Source organism: Mastigoproctus giganteus, chromosome 2, assembly GCF_048544385.1.
Source record: "Mastigoproctus giganteus isolate SK-2022 chromosome 2, ASM4854438v1, whole genome shotgun sequence".
Lineage (NCBI taxonomy): Eukaryota > Metazoa > Arthropoda > Arachnida > Uropygi > Thelyphonidae > Mastigoproctus > Mastigoproctus giganteus.
In genome coordinates this window covers 7,916,077-7,942,444 of record NC_143576.1, presented here as the reverse complement: position 1 = coordinate 7,942,444, position 26,368 = coordinate 7,916,077, and the positions used below count along the sequence as shown (strand labels likewise).

Sequence of the window (26,368 nt, the reverse complement as noted above, 5' to 3'; positions counted from 1 at the left end):
CTCGTTACATCAGACGTAAAGCGAAAAAAGAAAACTGGATTAAATTCGCCTCGTCAGTGAATAAAAATACTGATATTAGATTAATCTGGAGAAAAATAAAATGTTTAAACAGTAAATTTCCTCCTTTATCCACCCCACTACTGAACTGGAATGGACAGGAGCTTTCTACCCCTACAGAAATATCAAATGCACTGGGAACCACATTTTCTCAGCTGTCCTCTTCTATCGCCTATGATCAAACATTTCAAAAACTTAAAACAATTGCAGAGAAATCCAGACTAAATTTCACTGACAATTCCGCTTTACCTTATAACAAACCATTTACCATGCTTGAGCTGCAACAATCCCTTAACAACTCAAGAAACAGTGCTGCTGGCCCAGATGGGATATACTATGTAATGTTGCAAAATTTGGATCAGAGATCACTCTCATTACTGCTCATATTTTTCAATCGCATTTTTTCCGAACATACCTTCCCAAGTTCCTGGAGTCATTCTTATGTACTAGCAATTGCAAAGCCCGGTAAAGATCATTCTGTTCCGCAAAATTACAGACCAATATCCCTTACCAGCTGTCTAAGCAAAACCCTAGAGAAAATGATACATCGCCGCCTCACTTGGTTCCTGGAGTCCCAAAACTTGATTAACAACAACCAATTTGGATTCCGGAAAAATCGATCTTCATTGAATCTCATGATCAAAACCGAGACAAACATTAGAAATGCTTTCGTCAAGAAGGAACATCTCGTAATGGTCTGTCTTGATGTTGAGAAAGCCTTCGACACTACTTGGCGATTCGGCCTCTTAAAAGATCTGCATTCTCTTGGCCTGAGAGGTAATTTATCATACTTTATCAAAAATTTTCTACATCAGAGATCCTTTCAAGTCCGTTACCGGGGAACCCTCTCTAAGATCTTTACACAAGAAGAAGGAATTCCGCAAGGGTTGGTTCTCAGTGCCACTTTATTTACAATGAGAATGAACCACATAATTGAACTCATTCCGAAAACTGTAGATTCCTACCTCTTTGCAGATGATCTCTCAATATCCTGTCATTCTCAAAACATGCATTACATTGAACGCCAGCTACAAATATCAGTTAATCGCATCGTGACATGGATGACAGAAAATGGTTATAGACTGTCCAGCCAGAAATCTGCTGCCATACACTTCTGTAACAGACGAAATATGCATCCTGAGCCCGAGCTCCACTTGAATAACCAACCTCTTCCCATAACTAATTGTATTCGTCTACTAGGATTATTTTTCGACAACAAGTTAAACTTCCAAAAACACGTTGAATATCTCCGGACAAACTGTCAAAAGAAACTGAACATACTCAGAGTTTTATCAGCGACAGCATGGGGAGCAGATCGTAACACCCTGCTTCACCTATACAGAGCCATAATTAGATCACGCCTGGACTACGGGGCGCCTGTTTTTGATTCTGCTAGGGAGAGTGTTTTATCTCGGCTCAACCCTATCCAACATTCAGCTCTTAGATCAGCATTAGGTGCATTCAGAACATCTCCAGTGCAAAGTTTATATATCGAAGCCCATGAACCTCCTCTAAATATCAGGAGAAAGATGTTGCTGTTAAACTATGCAATCAAGATCCAAAGCCAGGTAACCCATCCTAATTGGTCAATACTTCATGATCCGCTGTATATGACCCTGTATAGAAACAAAACACAGACAGTTCGGCCTGCTGGTATTAGGCTAAAACATCTAACAGAAGATTGGGATATACACTTCGATAAAATCTTGCAAGATCCTATAGATCCTGACCCTCCATGGTCTGACATCACGCCATGTTGTGACAAGTACTTCCACCAGTGGGGTAAACACTCTCTATCAGACTTTACCATCCAACAGCTGCACACTGAGCATGGTCAACATTATCCTGACTTCGCTAAAATATATACAGATGGGTCGAAATCCGAGAGTGGATCGGGTGCAGCAGTGGTACTCCCTGATAAAATAGTTTCTCAATCTCTTCCGACAGAGTGTAGTAGCTACACAACTGAATTATTTGCCATAAAGCTTGCATTAGAAAATGTTTTCCATATGTCAATTCAAAAGAGCATAATTTACACAGACTCGCAAGGTTCCGTATTAGCATTGCAAAACAATTCCCCACCTACTCATCCGATATTAAAGCTCATCAAAACACAGTTGATACGACTTAGAGAGCATCAGCAAAAGGTTATCTTCTGCTGGATTCCAGGCCATACCGGAATACCAGGGAATGAAATTGCAGATGATGCTGCCAAAAATCCATCCAGCCCAGCCCCAACAAATTCGCTAGTACCTGTCACAGATTATAAAATGAATATACAAAGAATATGTAAAGATCAATGGACTCTTCAGTGGCAAACACAATTCCAAAATAAACTATTCCAACTAAAACCCTTACCAAAATTATGGGCTTCTAGCTCTATAGCAAACAGACAAGAAGAAGTAATTCTAGCCAGAGCCAGAATTGGACATACTCATTTAACCCATCTGTTTCTTTTGTCAGGAAATGATCCTCCCCAGTGTAATCATTGTCATACACCACTCACAGTCAAACACATACTTCTGGACTGTACTCTATATAATAATGCTCGACTAATGTCTTTCAATTCTCTGTCAAATTTAAAGGAACCTTTGTCACTTCACCATATCATAGGCGAAAATTCAAATCTTGCAGAATTCTTCTCCTTTCTAAAACGAATAAGATTGTATAACCGTATTTAACTGCTTATAAATCAACAAACACAGACTGTATGCATCACTTCCATAAGTGCAATATGGCCTAAGTAGCCATTGCACTTTAAACCCCAACAACAACAACAACAACAACAACGAATGGTGTGATTTTTTTTTTTTTTTTTTTGGCTAATGCTGCATAAGCTCATACACTTGCTTTCTTGCATCACATGCCACTACTACTACTAGACAAGTATACAAGGGCACAAAATGCAGAAAACACAATATCATCCCTGCTTCTTGATACTAAAGTAAAAATCAAACTACATGGTAGAACTGCCACCTGTCAGTGACTTTGAAGCCTATATATTAGCATTAACTCCTCTGGCCCTGGGTGTACAATCATCATTGAGAACTGAGTTATTAGTTGAATTTCATTTAAAGTTGGCAGTAGTCTGCAGCAGTTCCTCAAAAATTTTCTAGAGAGCAGCAGTAAATCACAGCACTTTACATGCTTGTGAATTCCAGGTGCTCCCATCAGTGAGCAAAATGGAAGAGAAAGCAAATCTTTTAATCAAACAGAAAGCTAAAAGTTGTGGAGGTTATTTTGTTTGTTTGTTTTTTGCTGAGAAGAAAAAGAGTGTAACCACTGCACAGAGAAGATTTCATGCTTCTTTTGAAATTCATTGGGCAACTGCAAGGAACACAATACTTTGTTTATTCTATCAGTTTCGAGAGGAAAACTGTGTAAAGAAATAAAATGTCTTCACATGGTCAGTGTTTATTCTACACATTTTCTGGGGAATGGCCAGTGTCCATTCTCCAGAAAATGTTGATGCCTTCTGAGTTGCAATGCAGCGTAGTCCAGGAAAGTCAACAAGAAAAGCAGGTGGTGAACTGAAATGTCTGGCATTTTGTTCATTGACTGCTTAAATTGTATTTGAAAATGGTTCCATACAAGATTACAGTGCTGCACAAACATTCCAAAAATAATAAGCAGAGAAGGCTTCAATTCATTATAGAACACTTGCCAGTAAAGATGTTGAAGATGATGATGTGAACAAGCAGAACTTTGTGATAAAATGGGCCATGTAGGGAAAGCGATTGTGGATAGTCCTGTCAACTCATGATTTATCTGGAACCTTCTTCAACAAAACTATTAACTCACAATTGGTATATGCATAAGTTTCAAAATGGCTTTCTACCACAGCCATCTGTAATTTTGAATTTTTTGGCATATTGTGTTTAGCCTTTGCATATTATCATACTGTTATCCTAATTGTCTGAACTGCAGGTGTTTTTGGCCACCCGTAAGTCAGGGTTGAACCCATGTGACTTTTTTGTGGGGTTTCTTGAAAGCAAAGTTGTTCTGCAACTTTGCTTTCCAGCAGGTTTCCACCTGCTAAACCTTCATGGACTTGAGAGCCATGATTGTTCAATCACATTGTGAAATTAATGAACATTTGTCATCGTGTCCTTACAAATGTTGGCATGTATGTATGCCTTCGGGAACTTTTTTTTTTTTTTCAAAGTGGAGGACATATTGAGCATGTGGTTAAATTAAAACGTTTTTCAATAATCTGAGCAAGAAAATTCATAATTGTTACATTTATAACAATTATTTTGACAGTAGAGAGCTATTAATTTCTCAATTATTTCTATATTCTATTATCTCATCTATTATGAGATGCAACAGGAATTACCTTTATTTTTTTACTATAGGATGCCTTCTTTCAACCAACTCATCTTGGTCCAACGCATTAACGACTAATTTGTAACAACGATATACAGGGTGTTTCAAAAATAATGGTCAATAATTTAAAGGTGAAAAGTACAAACTAAAATAAGCAAAAAAGTCCCAGTGAACATCGGACCGCAAATTAACCATTTTCGAGATAATGCACATATGCTGTTAAGATCCACCACTGATTATGATAGCACTAGTTTAACAAAAAGCTGTGAATCCTTTGCTAAGGGCGATTTTATTAAACATAAGATAATACATTTTTAATTTTTGGTTTCAACACCACAGGATTTTACAGATGTTACATGTTAATGGATATTACAAAAGGTGTTCAAAATGCTGTCCTTGCATCCATACACAGCTTTGTAGTCTTCTCTGCATTGAGTTGCAAATCCTTTCAGGCATTCCTGGGTCATTTCTGATTTGCTGAAAGGCTCCTTCAACCCGACGCTGCAATTCCTCAATTGTGTTAATGTCAAAAGTGTACACCAAGCTTTTTACATGACCCCAGATACAAAAATCCATAGGATTTAAGTCTGGTGATCTGGGAGGCCACATTACAGGCCCACCTCTACCTATCCACCATTGACCATACCTTCTAGTTAGATACCGAGTCACAACTCGAGCAAAATGTGTTAGTGCACCATCATGCATAAACCACATGTCTGGCATTGCTGAAGTGGAACATTATCATCATGGAAGAGCATTCTGCAAGAACTGAAGGTACAGTTCTCCTGTTAGCCTGTTTGGAAGGAAGTGTGGTCCAATTAGACAGTCTCCTAGTAGTCCTGCCCAGACATTCAACGAGAAACGTTGCTGATGTCGTGACTTGTGAATAGCATTAGAATTTTCGTCGGACCAAACATGACATTATGAAAATTAAAAATACCATCACGATTAAACCCAGCTTCGTCAGTGAACAAAATGTTGTTTAAAAATTGGGGGTTCAGGACACACTGTTGCATCCACTTGCAGAAGTTTGCTCTGGGAGGGTAGTCTGTATTGCTGAGACCTTGTACACGCTGGATATGGTAGGGGTACAGTAATTGGCAATGTAAAATTCACCACACACTGCTATGACTCAGTACACGCTCTTGCAGAGCAACCCTCCTTGTAGAAATTCCTGGATTTTGTTCTATTGTTTCTAACATTTAATGGGCTTTTTTCACTCTGTGACTGAGTTAGTTGGTCTCAGGCGTAGATAGCAAGATTTTTCCCTCGGAAACTGGGGTTTTTCATCCAGCAAAACAGACAAATCAACCATAGAACATATGCAATTAACAGACATGAGACACACAGCATGGCAGATGAATTTAATTATTCGGGTAGCCTTAAAAAAATAATAATGTTCTTTCTAACACCCTTTCCTCAACATCAGGTGTTATGATTCCAGGCCAACCTGCTCACACTCCATGTGCGCCTGTCAGGCTGCCTTCGGCAGGGATATGCTTCTTGGTACAAACATGCAGCCTCGAGTGCACTGCCGTTGGCTTTACCATGCATGAAGTGCATGTCCGCATACTCTTCGTTGCTGTAACTTATTTTTCATGTTGACTATCCTTTGACAAGTACTAGTATGACTACTACTACATCTCAGAGCATTGAGGGAGGGAAAAGGGAGAGAATGAGCTTAATCTAACCTAGCCTAAGCGAACAAGTCAGTGGTGGATCCCAACTCTGTACAGTTCACCTTGTCGTTGGTGGATCCCAACTAGAAATGAGCACTATCTCAAAAACAATTCATTTAAGGACCCATGTGTACTAGGCTTTTTTTTGCATATTGTAGTCTGTACAGTTCACCTTTAAATTATTGACCATCACTTTTGAAACTCCCTGTATTTATAAAATTAATGAAATGTCTTCTCCATTGTTAGAACAGTAGCAGAACAACCCCGTGGTACCGACATTGGACATCCAATTCAGTTTTAAATTTAGTTCTAATGATGTTGGACCTGATGTTTTCCTTACTGGCAGGAGGGTGGTGGTTGGAAGCCTGGGTCGAGTTGGACGTCTAATATTGATACCATGGGGTTATCCCGCTGCTGTTCTGACAGTGGGGAGGATGTTAATTAATCTTATAAATATATCGTTGTTACAAATTAATTGTTAACACGTTGGACTAGAAGAGTTGGTCGAAAGAAGCAATCTTATAGTAAAAAAATAAAGGTAATCTCTGTTGCATCTCATACCAATTAATGAATAAATGATTCTCTTAGAAAACATTTAAATGTCTGAACATTTTGTATGCCATCCATTGATATAAGAAGAATATAGAAAATTAATTCTAAACTTCATAATTTTCAGCTAAGTTTGTCTTTTCCCATCAGTGTTAATATAAATACAGCTGTTTGTTCTGATTGTGAACACAAATTAAACTATTTGAAGATATCTTCTACTTTTTTTTGCACATTAGTTTGCATTTTATACACACTACTACCTGAACAAAAAATTATCTAGGTTTTAAGCATTTGTATATACTGTATAAACTGAGTGATCACTGAATTGTGACCACCTACCTAAAACTCCGTAGGTCTTCCTTTTGCCCTCAGTACAGCAGCTATCCGACGTGGCATTGATTCAACAAGGTGTTGGAAGCGTTTGGGAGGTATGGCCAACCAAGCTGTGTGTAATATGGTCAGCAATGCAGGTATGAAAGTGATTGATGTATCCAGATACCTGATATGCCTTTCCATAGTGTCCCACAAGTGCTCTGTGGGATTTGATATTGGGAGAGTTCGGAGACAGTTGATATGCTGGAAATCAGAACTGTGGTCCTGAAACCATTCCTGCACAAGTGCCCAGTGGTTCGGCATGTTGTCATCTTGGAAGACACCATTGCCGTTCAGGAAAAGGTGTAACATAGCGGGGTGTACACAGTCAGAAAGCAGTTGACGATAGCGAAGACCACTGATACGTTGTTCCACGTGCGCCAGGGATCGAGGTTCCTGCCAGTGAAACCTGCTCCACACCATACAACCGCCTCCACCGACCAGCACATCTTCTTTCAGTCTTCTAATGTCCAACTTACATGCTCTTTGCACCAGGCAAGTATTTTACGCCGATGAACCTTGGTTAGGAGAGGATGCCATGGGGGTCATCTGCTGGTATAGCCCATATGTACGAGTGTGCGATGCATGGTCATGCCAGATATTGTTCCGGGTTGGCCCGTGTTGTATTGGGTAGTCAACCCACCTCTAACATCAACCTTTCGCTGGCCTCTGCAGTTTTGCCATAAGATCATTGTTTGACCATTTTGACATTAGTCCTGGTACGCTTTAACTACAGCGGCTCCCGAACACCCCACCAGTTCAGCCGTTTGGGAAATCGAGGCACCAGCTCGTTGAGCACCCACAATCTCTCCTTTAACAAAGTCCAATAAATCCTTCCTCTTAGCCATCAATGCTCATAATTTTACTACCTACCGACCCACTGACACCTTATCTTTTCTACTTAGGTCGACTAACTCTGCACTCTTGTAGCTCACGTGGTCAACAGGTCGCATTCAGTTTTCATAGGGGTGGTCATAATTCAGTGATCACTCAGTGTATATATGCATAAGCACCTTTGTCTTCACCATGCCTGTCCACCTGCATGTAACAACTCAAATCCCGGTGGATAGATTTTCATGAAATTTTATATTTAGTTCTTTTAGACAGGTTTGTTGCACCATTCCTAATTTCATTAAAATCTAGTAGTTATTATATACAGGGTGTCTCAAAAATATTGGTACAAATGTTCAGGGGAGGTAGGTAACATCTAAAGGAATGTGAATCACATAGGAACCCATAACCGGAAACATCATGGGAAAGTAGTAGCAGAGGCACAAGAAGCAGAAATTACACAAGACAGTAATTAGTGGCAAACATTTATTTGACATAATTATTAACAATGGAGTACGAGATGGATGGATGCATTTCATGATGTTACAATAGATGTTCGAAGGTTCCACCATGAGATGCGATGCATGCGTCACACTGACGCAGCATGGATTGGCGGACACGGTCGAACACACCTGGAGTTTCTTTGACAGTAGCAGCAGCACAGATGCGTCTCGCCACGAGATCCATTTCCATCTCCACCGGTGATTCATACACGATAGATTTGAGGGCTCCCACAGAAAGAAATCAAGGCTCGATAAATCAGATGAGCGTGGGGGCCAGGCAACGGGTCCACCACGGCCAATCCATCGACGCCCAAAACGCCTGTTCAAATGGTCACGAACACACCTTCCATAATGGGCAGGCGCCCCGTCATGTTGAAACCAAATGTTGCATCTCACATTTGCTGGAACATCGTCAAGTAACCCTGGTAGAACTTGTTCAAGAAAGATCCAATATTTAGCGGAGTTCATGAGGGATGGTAACAGGCCGACTAAGCAGTCACCGACCATACCTGCCCACACATTTATTGCGAAGCGATGTTGTGCCGCGTGGGGGCGCACACCGTGTGGGTTGTCGTGAGCTCACACATGAGCATTGTGCTGATTGAATAAGCCTTTCCGAGTGAAATAAGCCTCATCCGTGAACAAAAAATAGGCTGGAAAATTCAAGTCTTGTTGAACACTTTCTTGGAGAAACTACTGCGCAAAAGCCACACGTGCAGGATGATCTTGGGGGAGCAGTAACTGAACCCTTTGGAGATGAAAGAGATGTAAGGAATCATTTTGTGCCAGACACGCTGTACACTGCAACAAGACACTCCTGAGGCAACGGCACGTGTGCTGGTAGTAGGATTATTCTGGACGGCATTCGACACACTCTCTCCCATGGCAGGAGTTCGCTTCGAAAGTGGTCTGCCTGCACTATTCCTGTTACCTCTAAATGACCCATAATCGCACAAATTTTGATGCACACACGCAAACAAACGGTGGTCTGGTACATGTCTGTCTGGGAAACTCTCCATAAATTCATTGAGTGGCTCGTCCATTGCCCTCTGCTAATCCATACACTAGGTGCAAGTCTGCCAGCTCACAGTTCGTATATTGATGCATGCTCTTCGTGTGGCGACTACCGTGCGATCTACCAACTAACGGTGATGTTTCCGGTTATGGGTTCCTATGCGATTCACATTCCTTTAGATGTTACCTAACTCCCCTAAACGTTTGTACCAATATTTTTGAGACACCCTATATATTTTTTTCTATACAAGTATAAGGAAAAAAGTAATTCATAGATTTAAATGTTGTTTTAATGCAGTATTATTATCTTTAGATGGTCTGTGCATATACTTTGCATGTATTGTTATGTAAGACTTGTGAACATGGTGTTGCTTGTGAAGATATATATATATATATGTATATATAGAGAGAAGAGGAAGGGAAGAAAAAGGATCTTAAAAAAAAGTATATGCTAGAAGAGTAATAAATATTATACAGTTTTATTAAGTGTACCGTGAAGTTATAACCTTAGTAATAATTAATAAGAAAATAACAATTAATCAGAAAAAGAAAAAAATTCAACTAATTTAATAAAAATCTAACATGCCTGAAATGTAATGAACTGTGTACATTACCTAATTTGTTCAGTCTCCTTTGGAATAATCAAGAGGAATGACTAACTTATAATTATTATGAGTATTCCATCTGTAGCTACTGGGTTAGTAGATGCACAGATAGAAGAATCATTCTGTAGAAATGTTTCTGAACTTAGTTACATAACTTTTTGGTTTGGTCATCCTGTAAATAAATTATTCTTCAAATAAATCAGGTACACTGAACATGTTTCTTCTACGTTGACTTGCAACAAACCGACAGCTTATCCTAAGCTATAAATAAATATACAGACATATCACATAACCTTCCTATTGGAAGGTGGTTGTGTAATATGCTTGTATATACCTGTGTTTATAGTATTAGGATAAGTTTATTTATATGTTTGTTTATACATTTTAACTCAGATTACAGTTGTGCTAATGCAGATCAACTCCCTCTGCATAGTAGTACAGGCAGTGTCACCCTGGCAGAGTGTGATGTAAGGCAGGGCCGTTCAGTTGGGTTCGTGTGCTCTAACACTTCCTTCCTCTTCAAAAAAGGCAAAGAATCTTGTTGAAAGTACTTTACCGAAAGTGCTCACTAAATGAGGTATCATTTAATCTTTTGATTGATTTTCATGTGACATCTAATAAAACTTTTTTTTACCAGAAACAATTTCATTAAATTTTTAATTTTGGTATGGAAAGTTATGGTATATTAAATTTAATAAACAGTTTTGAACCTTGTGGGTATAATTCTTATTCACATGCTTGTGCTTCATAGATATATAATCATTTTAGGGCAGATATTTTTATTGATATGTTGGAAAAAATATATTTTTATAATATGGCCTGTGAGTGGATACCAAAGGTACAATGTGACTAAGGTGTTACATGAAGTGAAAACAAAGTTTTAAGCTGAAACAGTGATGAAAGAAACTGAATATAGTTATTAGACAGTATTGTAGTGATCCTTTTTGTGAATCATGTTTTGTTTTAAGTACAATTACTTCCAGATGTCTTTCCAATTTTTTATTTGTTTGTATACATTAAGGATATTTTGCAATTCTTGTTCTCTTTATTTCTCTTCTGAACTATTAGATTATTCAAGGTTAAGAAAAGTATTATGGCTATCAGCTTTATTTCTTTTGCCCTTGTCTTTATTAGGCACCTCCATAGCCAGGTGGGAAGGAGCAACAGTGTGTAGCACACGCTTCTTGATTAGACCGGGGTTCGAGCCCGTCACTACCAAATACCGAGGATGCAGAAAGGTCAGGGAATGACCACCGCATATCCCATATCAATATGGCCTTAGTTGCTAATGATCCTAAAAAACCAAATAACAAACAATAACTTGTCTTTATTGTATTTTTAATTTCATTAATTCTACACCCTGGTCATTTTAATATATTTTTTAAAATGAGGTGTTTTTGGATATTTCGTCCCCAAGTTTTGTAATGGTTCCTCCAGCACTATTTAACAAGTCAAGTTTTCAGTTTGTTTTCATAAAAACCCTTCCATTCAAATGCCTGACATTCCATGATGAAATGTCAGTCAACACTGGAAAGCAGCAGAAATTTCCATGTTCTAGTAAATATTCATTGTTTAATAACCTAGCTAATTAGTGGATCCTTTTGTGAATGTTAGCAGGTCTTGAACAGTGGAACATTTTTCCCATGGTCGCAGAAACATTTTTAACAGTTCTGTATATTGACCTGTAAAGCACTCATGTACTAAGGTTTAATTTCTCAGAAATTACTGCAAGTATTATTTTGATTTTCCTGAAGTTTTCATTTGATGATTTTTTTTTTAAATTACTGATTTGTTATATGATGCTACTAACATATGACAAAAAAGTTATAAACTTTGTTTAATTTATGGCATATATATATTCACATGTAGTAAAACTAGCAATGTGGGAAGCATCTCTGGATGGCTATGTGAGCAGCATTGAATTTATAACAGAGGTGAGTTTATGAGCCATATCCTAATTAGTGTATAATTATGAAATGTAAAATGATGAAAATTGATGAAATTAATTTTAATGTTTATAATTGTATTGTAAATATGTTTATGCTATAAGACTTAATATAAACTTTTTAATAAAATATAAATTTCTTTTTAAAGTTGTGATGACATTCATTGTTGCTGATTATATACTTCCATTATTTTTATTTACTGAATTTGAATATACAATTGGAGCAAAATGTTCCGATATTTAGACATCTATGCAGCAAGTACAATGATGTAAGAGCTGTGTGTGTCATTGCATTAACACACGTAGCTAAGCTGTAATAGCTATTTGGACAAGAAATAATACATATATTTACACATCATCCTCCAACATGTATTGGGATGCTAAATGAAAAATCATGTAGTTAGAAAAAAGAAATTTGTAATAAGTAGTGTGAACTATATGTGCTTTAATTACATCAGTAACTCTTGAGGACAATTTCTACAAGTATTTTGGTATGTGAAGACTAGAATCTCTTTCCACTCCCTCCTATAGCTAGTGCTGTATCTGAACTGGAACGTCTTATTCTGGCTTTCAGTCATTGTTTCAAAACATCCCCAAGGTGTGCAGTTAGATTCAGATCTGGATTCTAAACTGTACATGGCAGGTTCACCACATATACTTCTCAAACCAGTTATACTGACCTTGCTTTGTGACACAGAGCATTGTCATGGTGATAAAAATATGCCCTCTCCTACATTCAAAGAATTGCTACATTGCAAGTAAGGCAGAATTATTATTGGCCAGAATATTACACTTGTTTGTTGGTGCAGTACAATTTTGCGGGTGAATTTATGGGCAGCATCTCTTTAGGCATGTACACACCCGTGTGTGTTGATGCCTGGACCATGTAGTATATTCTTCATTCCACATGATGTTCCACCACTGCTGCAATGTCCATCACCAGGATAAACAGTGATGTGCATTTCTGGGTGATAGCTTTAGCTTGTAAGCCAAAGCTATCTCCAAACCTTCAGGAAGGCCAGTGGGTGTTCATCTTTGAACACATTTGCCATTAAGAGAGAAGAGGAAGATTTTGATAGTAAGCTTGAAGAATTTTTCCCACTGCACTAACTTTTAGAAGCATTTTTCTACAAGTTTTAACAAGCTGGGAGAAAAATTCCATTGATAGCTGCAGTGATATCAACAAAAAAGGGATGCAAAAATAATTTATTTTCAAAGGCTAAGATGTATTTTGCTCACCAGCTGTACAAATAGAAGTGGCTCTAGCAAGCAAGGCATAGTAAATGGAGTTGAATTTTATAGAGAAATATGAGCTGTTAATTTGGGCAATAGTAATTTTTTTCAAACTTTTAGAAATGCAGAATCAATCACAATAGGTCTAAAATCAGAGACCTCAAGCAGATGGCTAATTGTAGAAAATGGAATAATTTTGTAAGTTGAACAACTGCAGAACCTTCTCAAACAAAAAAGTTAAAGAATCCGGTGAATAAGTCTAACATATAAAATGAAGCTATTTTTAGACAAAGGATTGAAATATTATTAGAACCAGAAGATTTGAAATTTTTCAAACAAATTGTGAATGTATCAGTAATAAACTGAAACTCTACAGAACTTCAAGGAATACTGTAATCACTGAGACACCAAAGATGGAGTCACATTTGGATGAATAAAACCAAATGATGTGGTCAGCTAGTTTTTCCTTCAGTTGCCTTTAATTTTCCAAAATCAGCAATAGCTATCTTCTTCTCTTTGATGAAGCAGCATCAACCAGTGGAAACCCCTTTAGACATAAGTAATCACAAGATGCTCATAAGCATCTTGTGATTGCTTATTTCTAAAGTAATAGTAGGCCTGCTTGGATTTTAAGAATAGTAATAGATTAATTGATGAGTTTGAGTAGCTAGATATAACATAAACATGGGACATGGCTTGTTCAGAGATAAATCTCAACCACTTCGAGTGCCACTAGAGGTGGGTGAATGGGTAGGCTCTTGAGGCCTTCCAAAGAAAATAGATGGTATAGAAAAGCTACAAGATCAGCATTAAGATATTTATGCATAAAACATTTCCTTATTGATACATTCACTCTAGTGGAGCAAATGCATCAATGTTTTCTTATTATTGGCTGTATTATAAACACCCTGCTGAAACTTTCTCAACAATTATTAAACCAAATCATACGGAGATATTATCTTGGCAAGAAATTATGAATGCTATCCTCAATAAGATCATTCATCAGGATTATTCATTCCCTGAATGTACAGAGCAAACTGATATGCATATGCAACATTTAATGTATGCAAGTCCCGCAAATGAGGATCGATTTGTAGCACATGAAGTCTCTGATGCAATCTGTTTCATGCGGGATGGAAAATGCCCGGGGTTAGATCTGGTTGAGGTTTCAGTCCTCAAAAGGATTTGGAAGTTGAGGCCACAGCTTATCACCAATATCATGAACTCCTGTCTAAACACTGGTTGTTTCCCAGAGCCATGGCAAACTTAAAATTTTTGCTAAAATCTCTGAAAAAAACTGTGGAAGCACCAACATCGTATTGCCCCATCATGCTTCTCCCCATTTTAGGGAAAGTACTAGAGAAGTTAATTGTATCAAGATTTAAAAATTATTATACTTCCAGGAACCTATCTATTCCTTTTCAATTTTGTTTCACTAAGGGCAGGTGTACTATGGACGCAATCAGTGCATCAATAAATACTGTTTCTGCTTCTAATTCTAAATACATCCTCGGTCTTTTCGTGGACTTCAAAGAGGCCTTTGACACCCTATGGTGGCAGAGCATCCTGGTGAGGTTCCGGGAGGCCGGGGTCTCTTCTCCTTTGTACTGGTTAGCTACAGATTATTTCAACAACAGAAACCTTGTCGTCTCTTCGGGCACTTGGTCGGTCACAAGACTGGTTACTCGTTGCTGCCCTCAAGGATCCATACTTGGTCCAATGTGTTGGAACATGATCCTTGATGGGTGGCTAGCTTCTGATCATGGTGACGTCCATAAGATTGCCTATGCAGATGAACTGGCCCTTTTGATTAAGGGTAACTCATGGTGCAATGTGCACAAACTAGTTATTTCCATTCCCAAAATGAAATAGCTTCTTCTTAAGGGCAACTTAAATCTAAACCTGTTGTTAAACTTTTCCACAAAGGCAGAGAGGCGATGCCTCTCTGCCTTTGTGGAGCTGTTGAGACGGTCAATCATTTAACCCTAGAATGTAACCACTATTTAGATGTAAGAAATCAGCTTCAGATTTCGACAAATATATATAGTCCTGCTGATTTTCCACAGTTGGTGGAAACAAGGGAGAATTTCTTTTATTTCTCCAATTTTGCTGATAGTGTGTTTAGGAGACGAAAGTGCATTGTAAACGTTAATCCTTAATAAGATGTTAATAATATACATTATGTGTATCAAATTTTGATGACTATGTACAAGACCAAAGGTATTAACTTTCAGGAAACTTCGTTCTAGAAGGTAGTGTCGAAAACACTAATGTTTTCTTGCTGTTGACATTTATTGTGAATATTTTTCTTTTGGAGACATATGGCTGTTAATGTTACTTCCTGTCTATAGGCTGTAGACTTGTATATAATTTTCATTGGCAGCTCTATTCAAATATGTGTAAGTATCTTTAGATTAAAGTTTAAATGTAATAGAATATAGTTCACTATACACTATTTCTTTTTACTATTGTAAATTTTTCTCTTCTGTTTCAGGGGATGCCTATTCTTCTTCCCATTATCTTCTATCCAGCTTTCCCTTCCCTTTCCTTCCAATCCCCCATACTTCTCATTCTTATCTCCACTTCCTTTCCCTAAACACCTTGGTGCTGCCAGGCTTGCCTGATTTACTATTTATAAAAGGTATAATGAAAGTGCAACGTGGAGTGCTCAGAATCAAGATTAATGAATCCAGGAATAGCAGCTGCTAAGACGACCCATTAGTAAATATTCTATCAAGTGATACCTGCAGATATGTGGGGAAGAATAGAAATGGGAACACATTGAATTATCTAAAGTTCTTGAGATAATTCAATACCTTAGAGCTAACTTATTCCATATAGCTTGAACAAGGGAGAAGAGATAGATTAAAATTTCACATAATGATAATTTATTCTTGAGCATTTAAAAATGATAGAACCTAACTAACAAATGATACCTAGCTATCAAAAAAATGGTAGTATTCATCATGTGTTGGGTCGTATTGCAGGCAGAAAATATCCAATCAGAATTAATGCTATCAATGATTCAAGCTCATAATTTACCATGAAGGCCTTGTGCAGTTTCTTTCTGTAGGTGAACTGCTTAATCACTGATAAGGAGAGGCTAACGAAAAAAAGTAAACAGTGCTACCACCATGATAATTATATGTATAGACTGGATATTCAAAGTTCAAGGCTAGATTATTTAGTTACTGGAACTTTTTTCTAACCATGTCTCCGATAATGCAATTATTATTGTAACATTTCTGTCTGTTAGATTTATATAGAGTAGTAGTTTGTTTCTAATACTTTTGATAAATGCAAAACAAAAACATTGTTTTGCTTTTATCAGAATGTTCATTGAGTGGATAAGCTGTGGAAGAATGGTCTACAAGTTACTCTATGGACTTAGTTGATAGATCTTGCCTGATTGGTTATCTGGCTAAAACTGTGAATTCATTAACTGATGGTGGGTTGTCTTTGTGATCATCTAGTTATCATCCTTGGAGTGATTTACCTCTTTAGGATGTAGGTGTAGCTGTCATCTTCTATCAGTTTTTTTTTTTTTTTTGGAGTCCATGACCTTTTTATCAGACCTAGCTCTTCAATATGTAAGAAAACTGTCTTAGTGAGAGAAAGTAGATTATCTTAAGCTTTAGAATTTCTTTGTTTTAACATAGATTTTGACATGTAGTTGTTGCAGCTAGTACCACAGTAAGGAGAGCAAGTTAATGAACAATGGATAGTTCCGTAAGAAGTTATCTCTAAGAGTGGGTTAACTAGAAAAAAAAGTTAATTATACTTAACACATTTTCAATGCCAGGTCAAAGAGGTCATTGGAAAAGCCAGCAACAATAGTGTTAATTATGCTCATCCCCTAGGCCTAATTGCTGACACTTGCATAATACTTCAGAGGATATCAAGCATGTTGATGTAGGTCCTAAAGAGAAGGTAAGAAGCATGACTGATGTTGATGCCTGTTAAATAATGAATTGGCAGTGTTTCAAACTAGTTACGAGCCACAAGGTTTACAAATCAGATCAGCACTTTGTTACATTAGATAAAAATGTGAATGGTAAAAAGGTAGCCATTACAGCATTAACACAATAACTGTGTAAATCATATAGTTCTGAAAGGAAGAGAAGTGGATTTCTTGTGTATTTTTGGACAGCATATAGACTGCTCTGATTATTTATCATCAGTTAAAAGTCACGAGTTAGAATTGAATGTGAAAGTGTCTGCAATTCTGCCCAGACACGACAGGAGGGAATATATGATGAGAGCCTTGTCAATCAATTTGGCCTTGGACAGATTGTGCAAGGCTCAAGGGGCAGAATTTTTTTTCAGCCTGGTCTGTGCTTGTTGACAGGAGAGACTGTTTCTACAGGAATGGGGTACACTTAAATATAAAGGGAGCAAGAATATTTGCTGATGCTATCAAGGCAGTGTTAGATGGGTCGGAAAACTGCTAGCTTGGGGGGGGGATACACAGACTAAAAGATTAACAGTGGCTGCAGGCAGAGGCAAAAGTGATTCTTGCACTGATTCTATTACAATGAGCAGCAGCATGGAAAGCAAGGCAATGGCGATTTCCAGGACCTTTGGAAGTCATAATGGAACAAATAAATACATGGGCTGTGTTAGGGTAACTAAGAGTAGAAGCAGGTGCATGTATACTTGCATATATACCAATGCTAGGAGTATAGTTAATAAATTTGATGAGCTTGAAGTGCTAGTCAAGACATAAAAGGCAAATATTGTTGGGATATCAGAGACATGGTGTCACACAGACATAAGCAGTGCAGAATTGAAATTTGGGGAGTACAATATGTACAGAAATGATAGACAGGAAGGGAGTAGGGGTTATGCTGTTAGTTAAGAAACACTAAATCTAAGGAAGTGATCCAGTTGACATAAATGGACAGTGCAATGTTGAGTCAGTTTGGGTTGACATAAGCACTGAGAAAGCAAAAATGAGGATAGGAGTTTGTAATAGGACTAATGACTCTAATAAGTACAATGAACAATTGTACAGAGAAATTGGTTGGTCACTCACACACTAGCAAAGTTTTTCTGGATCTATTGGATGATTGTTTTCTACAGCAGTATGATAAAGAGGCAACCAGATGGAGTAATACTCTTGATCTAATTATCAGCAGTGATTATTCATGCATTAAGGGATATCAGAGACGTGGTGTCACACAGGTGGTAGACAACCTTCATCAACCGGTGAAATACCACCACTTTGCGTATTGGAGGCTTGAAGTGGTGAAACCCATGTTTAGTCTTTAGAGCAAAGTTTCCGGCATCCCCCCCCCCCATACTTCTCCTTCAACCCATGCACGGTACTAAGTACTATAGGTTTTGATACCTTTCGTGTTTGGGGTTTTCATAAAAAAAAAAAAAAAAGATATAAGCAGTGCAGAATTGGAATTTGGGGAGTACAATGTGTACAGGAAGGTGGATCAGTTATGTTATTAGTTAAGAAACACAAAATCTAAGGAAGTGCATCCAATTGATGTTGGTGTGGACAATGCAATGTTGAGTCTTTTTGGTATGATATGAGCACTGGGAAAGGAAAAATGTGAGTAGGTGTGTGTTATAGGCCTGATGAGTATGAGCAATTCTGCAGAGAAATAGAGTGGGCCAGTAAATGGGAATGTCTTACAATGGGGGATTTTAACTTTCCAGATATTGACTGGAACTTGTGGGTTGGTCACTTGCACCCTAGCAAGACTTTTTTGGATTTATTGGATGACTGTTTTCTATATCTGCAATAAGGCCTCTGAGGTTGGGATTATTCATACTACCAATTTTAAACACACACACCAACCGTTTATGACTGGTTGAATAATGAAATAAAATAAAATAAAATGATAGAAAAGACTGTAAAATAATATTTACAAAAAACTAAACTATAACAAAAGTAAAATAAGTAAATAAGTTAAAATGCATTAAGATATAAATATAAAAGCAATAAAAAGACGATAAAAAACACTAGAGCTTTCGGAGGTGTCTTCCTCCTTCCTCCGTAATAGTGAGACTTAAATGACACATCCTTAAATACCAGGTTCACGGCACACGTGGATGACCAGGCGCATACTCAGCATTCCTTTCACTTGAACCGGAAGTGGACTGGACACGTGGAAAATTAAAACGTTTGTCTCTTGTCAAAACCACCGCCTCAAAAAGGGGGTGAAGCCTAACTCCCCTGTCTCTGTTTATACTATTGTTACCAGAGGATCCAATCCACAGACTTTCCAGCCACTTGCGGTCCCAGAATCTATGCGCCCGGTCAAGGATGACAGCGTTGTCGGGGGAGATCTGGTGTTGTTTTTCCCAATAGTGCTCAGCAATGGCGGATTTATTGAGCTCTGCGGTCCGTATCGCTCGTGAATGTTCTCCCAGACGGTCCTTGAGACGCCGTCCTGTCTCCCCCACGTAACATTCCCCACAATCCGGGCATGTGATCTCATACACGACCCCCACTACTAGAATCCCTAGTAATGGGGTCTTTGACCTGTGACACTACTGTGTGCAACCTCCGGCCCGGAAGCTGCACACAGCGTGTCTGAAAGTCGCGAAGCATCCTCGCCATGCGATCTGACAGGCCCGGATAGTGGGGAACATACACTGTGGTAAGCGGTACAGGCGGAACTACCCGATTGGGCTCATCCTCTCTGTTGTATTCATCAATGACCCTCTGGGGGTAACCGCACCTCATAAGATCCGTCGTGATTTGCCTAATTTCCTTCTCCCCCTCCTCAGGGGTACTGCAATGCGTTCTCACCCTACCCAAAAGTGCTCTGGCCACACTATTTTTATGTTGGACAGTCTGTGCCGTCCTATAATGTGTGTACTGGCCCCTACACATTGGTTTCCTATAAACCTTAGTTCTAAGTCTGGGGCCTTCCCTATATACCATTATGTCCAGAAATGGGAGGGTGCCATCTATTTCTACCTCCGAGGTAAATTTTATGAAGGGGGAGAAACCATTGAGAAACGAGACCACATCTTCCTCTCTCCCCTTCCTTACAATAGTAAACGTGTCATCAACATATCGTTTCCACTTACGCATAGGGAACTCCAATCTTGCGAAAACCCTATTCTCAAATTCCTCCGTAGCCAGATTTGCAACAATGGCGCTGATTGGAGAACCCATGGCTGTACCGTGAACCTGTTTATACATCACTCCTTGGAAAACCAAGGTTGTACTTGAAAGACATAATTCAACAGCACCACATATATCTTCTATGTTTAGGTGGGATCTAGCACTTAAAGTATTATCCTTTTGTAAAGCCAACTTTACACATTCTACCCCATGTGCTATGGGGATACAAGTAAATAATGATATAACATCTAATGACATCATCATCTCGTCCTCCCCTATTTCTTGACTCCTTACAAAGTTCACAAATTCCGCACTGTCTCCAATGACCAACGCGGACCGCCCCACAACCGGGGAAATCAGCTGCGCCAGATATTTAGATAAAGCATACGTAGGGCTACCAATGAAGGAAACTATGGGCCGTAATGGAACATTCTCCTTGTGTGTCTTAGGTAACCCATAAAATCTGGGCAGTCGACACCCTGTTGCATGCATGGACCAATACTTGTCCTTTGGAATCTTTTCCATCTTTAGCCAGGAAAGTAGCATCTTATTTACACGCTGTTCTAAGCTAGCCAAGGGGTTTCTGTGAACAATCTTATACGTACAATTATCACCTAATAAGTCTAACGCTTTCTTGTGGTAATCTTCTTTGTTTAATACCACAGTTGATCTGCCTTTATCTGCTGGTAGGATTATAATATCTTCGTCCCGTTTAAGTTCTTCTAGCGCTTTCTTCTGTTTCGGAGTAAGATTTGGAGCAATCGTTTTTGCTTGGCCCAGGATGGCGACAGCTTTAACACGAATTTGATTAGCAATATGTTCAGGTAACTTGCTAATTGCCCTCTCAATACCCATAGATGTTTCGGTAATTGGAGGTTTAGGGGGTAGCAATGCAAACTTAGGTCCAAGAGCCAATAGTCTCTCTTGTTCTTGGGTTAACGATTTGCCACTTAAATTCTGAATAAAGTTGGAATGGTCGCTACCCCTAAATACAGTGGACTGGTCCTCTAATAATGTGTGAAACTTCCTAATATGTCTCTGTTTATAAGAATAGGTAATCCTATTCGTCCTCTCCAGAACTAACCTCTTCACACCTATCAGGTGTAGGGGGGACAATCTACTACTAATATCACCTAATGCTACATCCATCAATCTCCTACTATGTCTCAAGTCATCATGAAGTTTCTGAATCCATGTATTCAAAACCTTCTTTTGATACCATGTGATAATCCTGGACAAACGGGCATCTTTAAATGGTGCCTTGATCCTAAATCCATGTGGCATAAGATTATGATCCCTGCAACGGTAGGCAAACCTTAAGTGCTGTTGCTGTTTGGACTCAGCTATGCTATATCTCTGGAACCTTCGGATGTGCCGCAAAACTGTATGGCCATAAACATTAACTATATCTGCAATAAGGCCTCTGAGGTTGGGATTATTCATACTACCAATTTTAAACACACACACACCAACCGTTTATGACTGGTTGAATAATGAAATAAAATAAAATAAAATGATAGAAAAGACTGTAAAATAATATTTACAAAAAACTTTTAGTCATTTACAAAAAACTAAACTATAACAAAAGTAAAATAAGTAAATAAGTTAAAATGCATTAAGATATAAATATAAAAGCGATAAAAAACACTAGAGCTTTCGGAGGTGTCTTCCTCCTTCCTCAGTAATAGTGAGACTTAAATGACACATCCTTAAATACCAGGTTCACGGCACACGTGGATGACCAGGCGCATACTCAGCGCCTGGTCATCCACTATGTAACTACCATAAAGGCTAAAGGGAAGGGCTTTTGCTTTCTTAAAGGTGACTACAGGAGTCTCAGACAGTTTTTAAATTCTGTACAGTGGGATCAACTAATGATGTTACCAACATTGAATTCTAAATGGGAAGCCTTCAGGGAGCTAATCTTGGAAGCTACTAGGCTTTTCATTCCAACTAAGAAATACTGTTCATGCCAAAATACAGGCCTAAATGGATGTCAGATGAATTAATCAGGCTCGTGGCAGAGAAGAAAAATGTATGGGATGCATATAAATTATCAGGTGACACAGAAGCCTATGGCAGATATAAACTTGTCTCTAATCAAGTCACAAAGAGGTTAGGCAGACGAAGGCAGATTACGAGAAATCTTTGGCAAAGGATGCAAAGAAAAACAGCAAAGAGTTCTTTACTTTGTGAACTCTAGAAGGAAAGGGATGAATTAGATTGGACCACTTGACATAGATGGGTTGACTATTGAAGATCATGCTCAGGTAGCTGATAAACTGAATGAGTATTTTGCATCTACATTCACACATGAGGAGTTATTCAATGAGGGGAATGCCAGAAGTTTATCAAACTGAACAGGGAGCTAAGTGATTTTGTAATAACTGAGAGCGAAGTGTAGGAGAAATTGTTAAAGTTAAACATAAGGAAGGCACCAAAGTTAAACATAAAGGAGACAGAAAAGGAAGTAAGCAAACCCTTAGCCATAATTATGAGAGCTTCCTTGGAATCAGGAGAAGTCCCCATGTATTGGCACCCTGCAAATGTATCACCAATTCACAAAGGGAGTTCAAAAGGTGACACAAGTAACTATAGACCTGTTAGTTTAACTTGTGTTCTAGGGAAAATAATGGAGTCACTGGTTAAAGAAGCATTGCAGGATCATCTAGACAAGACTATAATAATATTTAAGACACAGCATTTGTTTGTTCAAGGGAGGTTTTGTCTGACAAATTTGATTGGATACTATGATGTGGTCACAAAGGAACTGAATGTCAGAAATAATTTTGATATCATATACTTGGATTTCAAGAAAGCTTTTGATACTGTTGCAAATGGAAGACTGCTGTACAAATTGGAGAAGTATGGCATTAAGGGTAAGTTGCTACAATGGATAAAGGGATGATTGAGTGGGAGATGACAGAGAGTGGTAATCAACAGATATTGCTCTTCGCAGACAAATGTTATTAGTGGAGTTCCTCGGGGTTAGGTGCTGGCCCATTGTTATTTTGTGTATTCATCAATGATATTGATGAAAAAGTACTGCATATGGGTATCAATAACCCTAGAGAAAAGTGCCAACTGTGTGGTACTACACTCAGGGAAGCAGAAAGAAAAGACCCGGGGGTAATTGTGCAGTCAAATATGAAGTTCGCTGAGCAGTGCAGACAGGCTGCCCAGGGCAGGTCATGGAGTCTTGTTAATGATATATAGGAATTTTACTAGCAGGGACAGGGAGGTTTTTATCTTGTTGTACAAGGCAATGGTCAGGCCACACCTGGAGTACTGTGTACAGGTCTGTAGGCCTCATTTTAGGAAGGATGTAGACTTTCTAGAACGAGTACAAAGAAGGGCAACAAGATTGGTGGGGGAACAAAGGGGTGCGCTTACCAAGAAAGGTTTAAATTCTGCAAATTGCAGCACCCGAAGAGTAGGCACCTGCGAGGTGATCTGATTGAGGTGTATACGGCCTTGAATGAGTTGAGCAAGCTGAATGCTGATGGGATTCTTCCTCTTGCTCAGATTAAGAACCTGAGGGAGGGGGCATAGATTCAAATTGAGGAAAGACAGTTGTAGAATAGATGTGTGGAAATTTGCCTTTAGCCGGTGGGTGGTTGATTTGTGGAACAGACTTGCATCTTTTGTTGTTGAAGTTGATAGCCTAAATAAATTTCTGGTTCAGCTGGACATGCATTTGGAATGAATGGAGGGGTGAAATGGGAGGGGGTTTTTTTTTTTTTTTTGGCAGATGCTGCCTAAGCTTGCTTTCTTGCATCGTATGCCTCTACTAATGCTAATGCTATAGCTCATCTGTGGAGACTAGTATCTTGAAAATAGCAAATTTCATGTATGCATGCATGAATTTTGCATGCATGCATACATGAGTGAAATAGACAGAAAATGTAGAGATGGGAAAATGCACATCAGTCTAGGTGTTCAAAAAGGAGTAACAAGAAAAAAAACAAAATTTAATGCATGTTGAAGAAATGGTGATGTCATACAATATATTAATACCAAAGAAATAAAATGTTTTGTTTAATTTTAATTTAATATTGTAAGAGAAGTCTGCATTCCATAGGTGGCCAAAAGGCAGCAGCCTATGACCACATATAATGATGGAATAAAGTTTAAAAATTTAAATTAACAGAAATTTTTAGAGACATTTTCTTCTTATTGATATAAGTAGTATATCAATTATAGTATATAATATATAATATCGGTGTAAATACACCATAGTTAACCCATATATTTGAGCTACGATTGTAGCGTAGAAGGCATCGTTTTAATTGTATCTCATAATGTGGTTGCCTTCACAACAAGATAGCTACTATTGAATTACTTCAAATAAATAACGCTTCTCTAGTAGAGAAGGCTACTGTTATTTATTTTCAGCGGTACCACCACCCAGACGATCGTTTCGAAGCTGTTTGGCTTCGTCATCAGTGGGCGGGCAGGTAATACAACAAGCCATCTCAGTTGCGAAGTTATATCCACATTATGAGAGATGCCAAAAGGCATCTCTCATAATGTGGATATAACTTCGTGTGGATATAACCGATATTATATAGTTAATTATCAAAACTCATAAGGATTATGCCTGGTGCATTTAATTTTCCAAGTATATAATATGCATATGCACTTATAGTATATAATATGCATACTAATTTAGAGGATGTAGACTAATGTTAAAATCTGTGATTGTATAGAGTCTAAAATTTTTTTACAGGTTTCTTTCTCTCACTCAGTGTACTGACTTGGTCAATCTTAGGTTTACTTCCTGTTACTCTAATTGTTCACTCAAACAGATAAACCAGTCAAGAAACGCATGTGGTATAAGAAAACTGTATATCTCGTATTCCAAGACAAACTTATTTCTTCAAGGTATTTTTTGTAACGTAAATTGATATCATTTTATACAGAAGTTTCTACAGAACGATGCAACAGTTTTCAACCATTGAGATATTTTAACTTCCTATATTGATAAATGAATTTGTGACCTTCTCATGATGAATAAAACTAATGATTTGATTTCAATTAGAGTTGAGCAAGAAAGAAATATACCACTTACTTTTTATAATTAAATTTTAATCTATATATCAAAAAAAAAAAACAATGATAGAACCGTATAACTTTGGAAAATAAAATAGTTTCATTTAAAATGAACAAAGAAGTCAAATTTAAAACTTGAGACAAAATTTGCAACCCACCCCTCTAAGTTGCTCTTGACACCCTTTGGTGGTACCCAAAGGGTGTAAAGTTTGAGTGATCCTTAATGTATTTGAGAGATCCAAAAGAAGTACATTTTATTGAGTTTCTTGTTTCTTTTTAATGTGTTCAATATAAACATTTTTAATGTGTGACTCCTCAGTGTCTGTCAGGGCTGTCTACTGTAGTAATCCACATGTGCAATTCAAAGTTAAGAATAGAAATAAAAGGAATTGATGATGATGAGTAATGTTCCTGAATAAACCAGTTTATCATAGAATGAAGCTATAGTGAGGAAAGTAAATTCAGGGAAAGTTATCAAAAGTTACTGTTTGTAGATGTGCAGTTACATTAATATATTACAAAAATATAGGCTTTGTTCATTGAATTATATTATGCGTATGAAGAAAAATATTTTTTTCACATTTTCCCCTTGTTGAACTACACTTCCTATATTTTGTTAATAAATGCTGGAGACAAAAGAAAAATATAAAAAAATATAATTTATAATATTTCATATGGAATTTTTTGTGTCTTCAAGAAAATGAAGAATATGGAGAAAATACCACTGGAAAGAGATCAGGTGTTTAAGAAAACATGTGAACTTTATGCTTTGAAGTAAGAATCATTTTATATAAAGTTTATTTTACATTCATTTATTTACATTATTTTATTTTATTTATATAAAGTTATTTTATTTAATTCCTTCATGAAGAATTACATTTATTCATAATTACATTATTAAAAATGTGCATGAGTTCTTGTTGTATCTTTATGATTTTGGAAATTCTAATTATGAGTAGGTCGTTAGTTTGTTGCTTCCCCAGTTTTTCCATAAATTAAAAAAATCTAATTTTCATGTAAATGTACTATATTCATGTTTATTATCATAGTTCATCTAACTATCAAAAGAGAACACTTTTCTTCATGAAAGGAAGGAAGTTCGTAATCAACTC

At 37.7% G+C, this 26,368-nt stretch overlaps 1 protein-coding gene across 1 annotated transcript in view; it reads left to right on the top strand.

The window, feature by feature from the left end:
- LOC150089149 (required for meiotic nuclear division protein 1 homolog) overlaps positions 1-26,368 on the top strand; it is a 132,102-nt gene that overhangs the window by 67,565 nt on the left and 38,169 nt on the right. The window contains exons 7-8 of the mRNA XM_090390352.1: positions 11,806-11,870; positions 25,954-26,030. Coding sequence (XP_090246478.1) covers positions 11,806-11,870; positions 25,954-26,030 — 142 coding nt within the window. The remainder of the gene's footprint in view (positions 1-11,805; positions 11,871-25,953; positions 26,031-26,368) is intronic.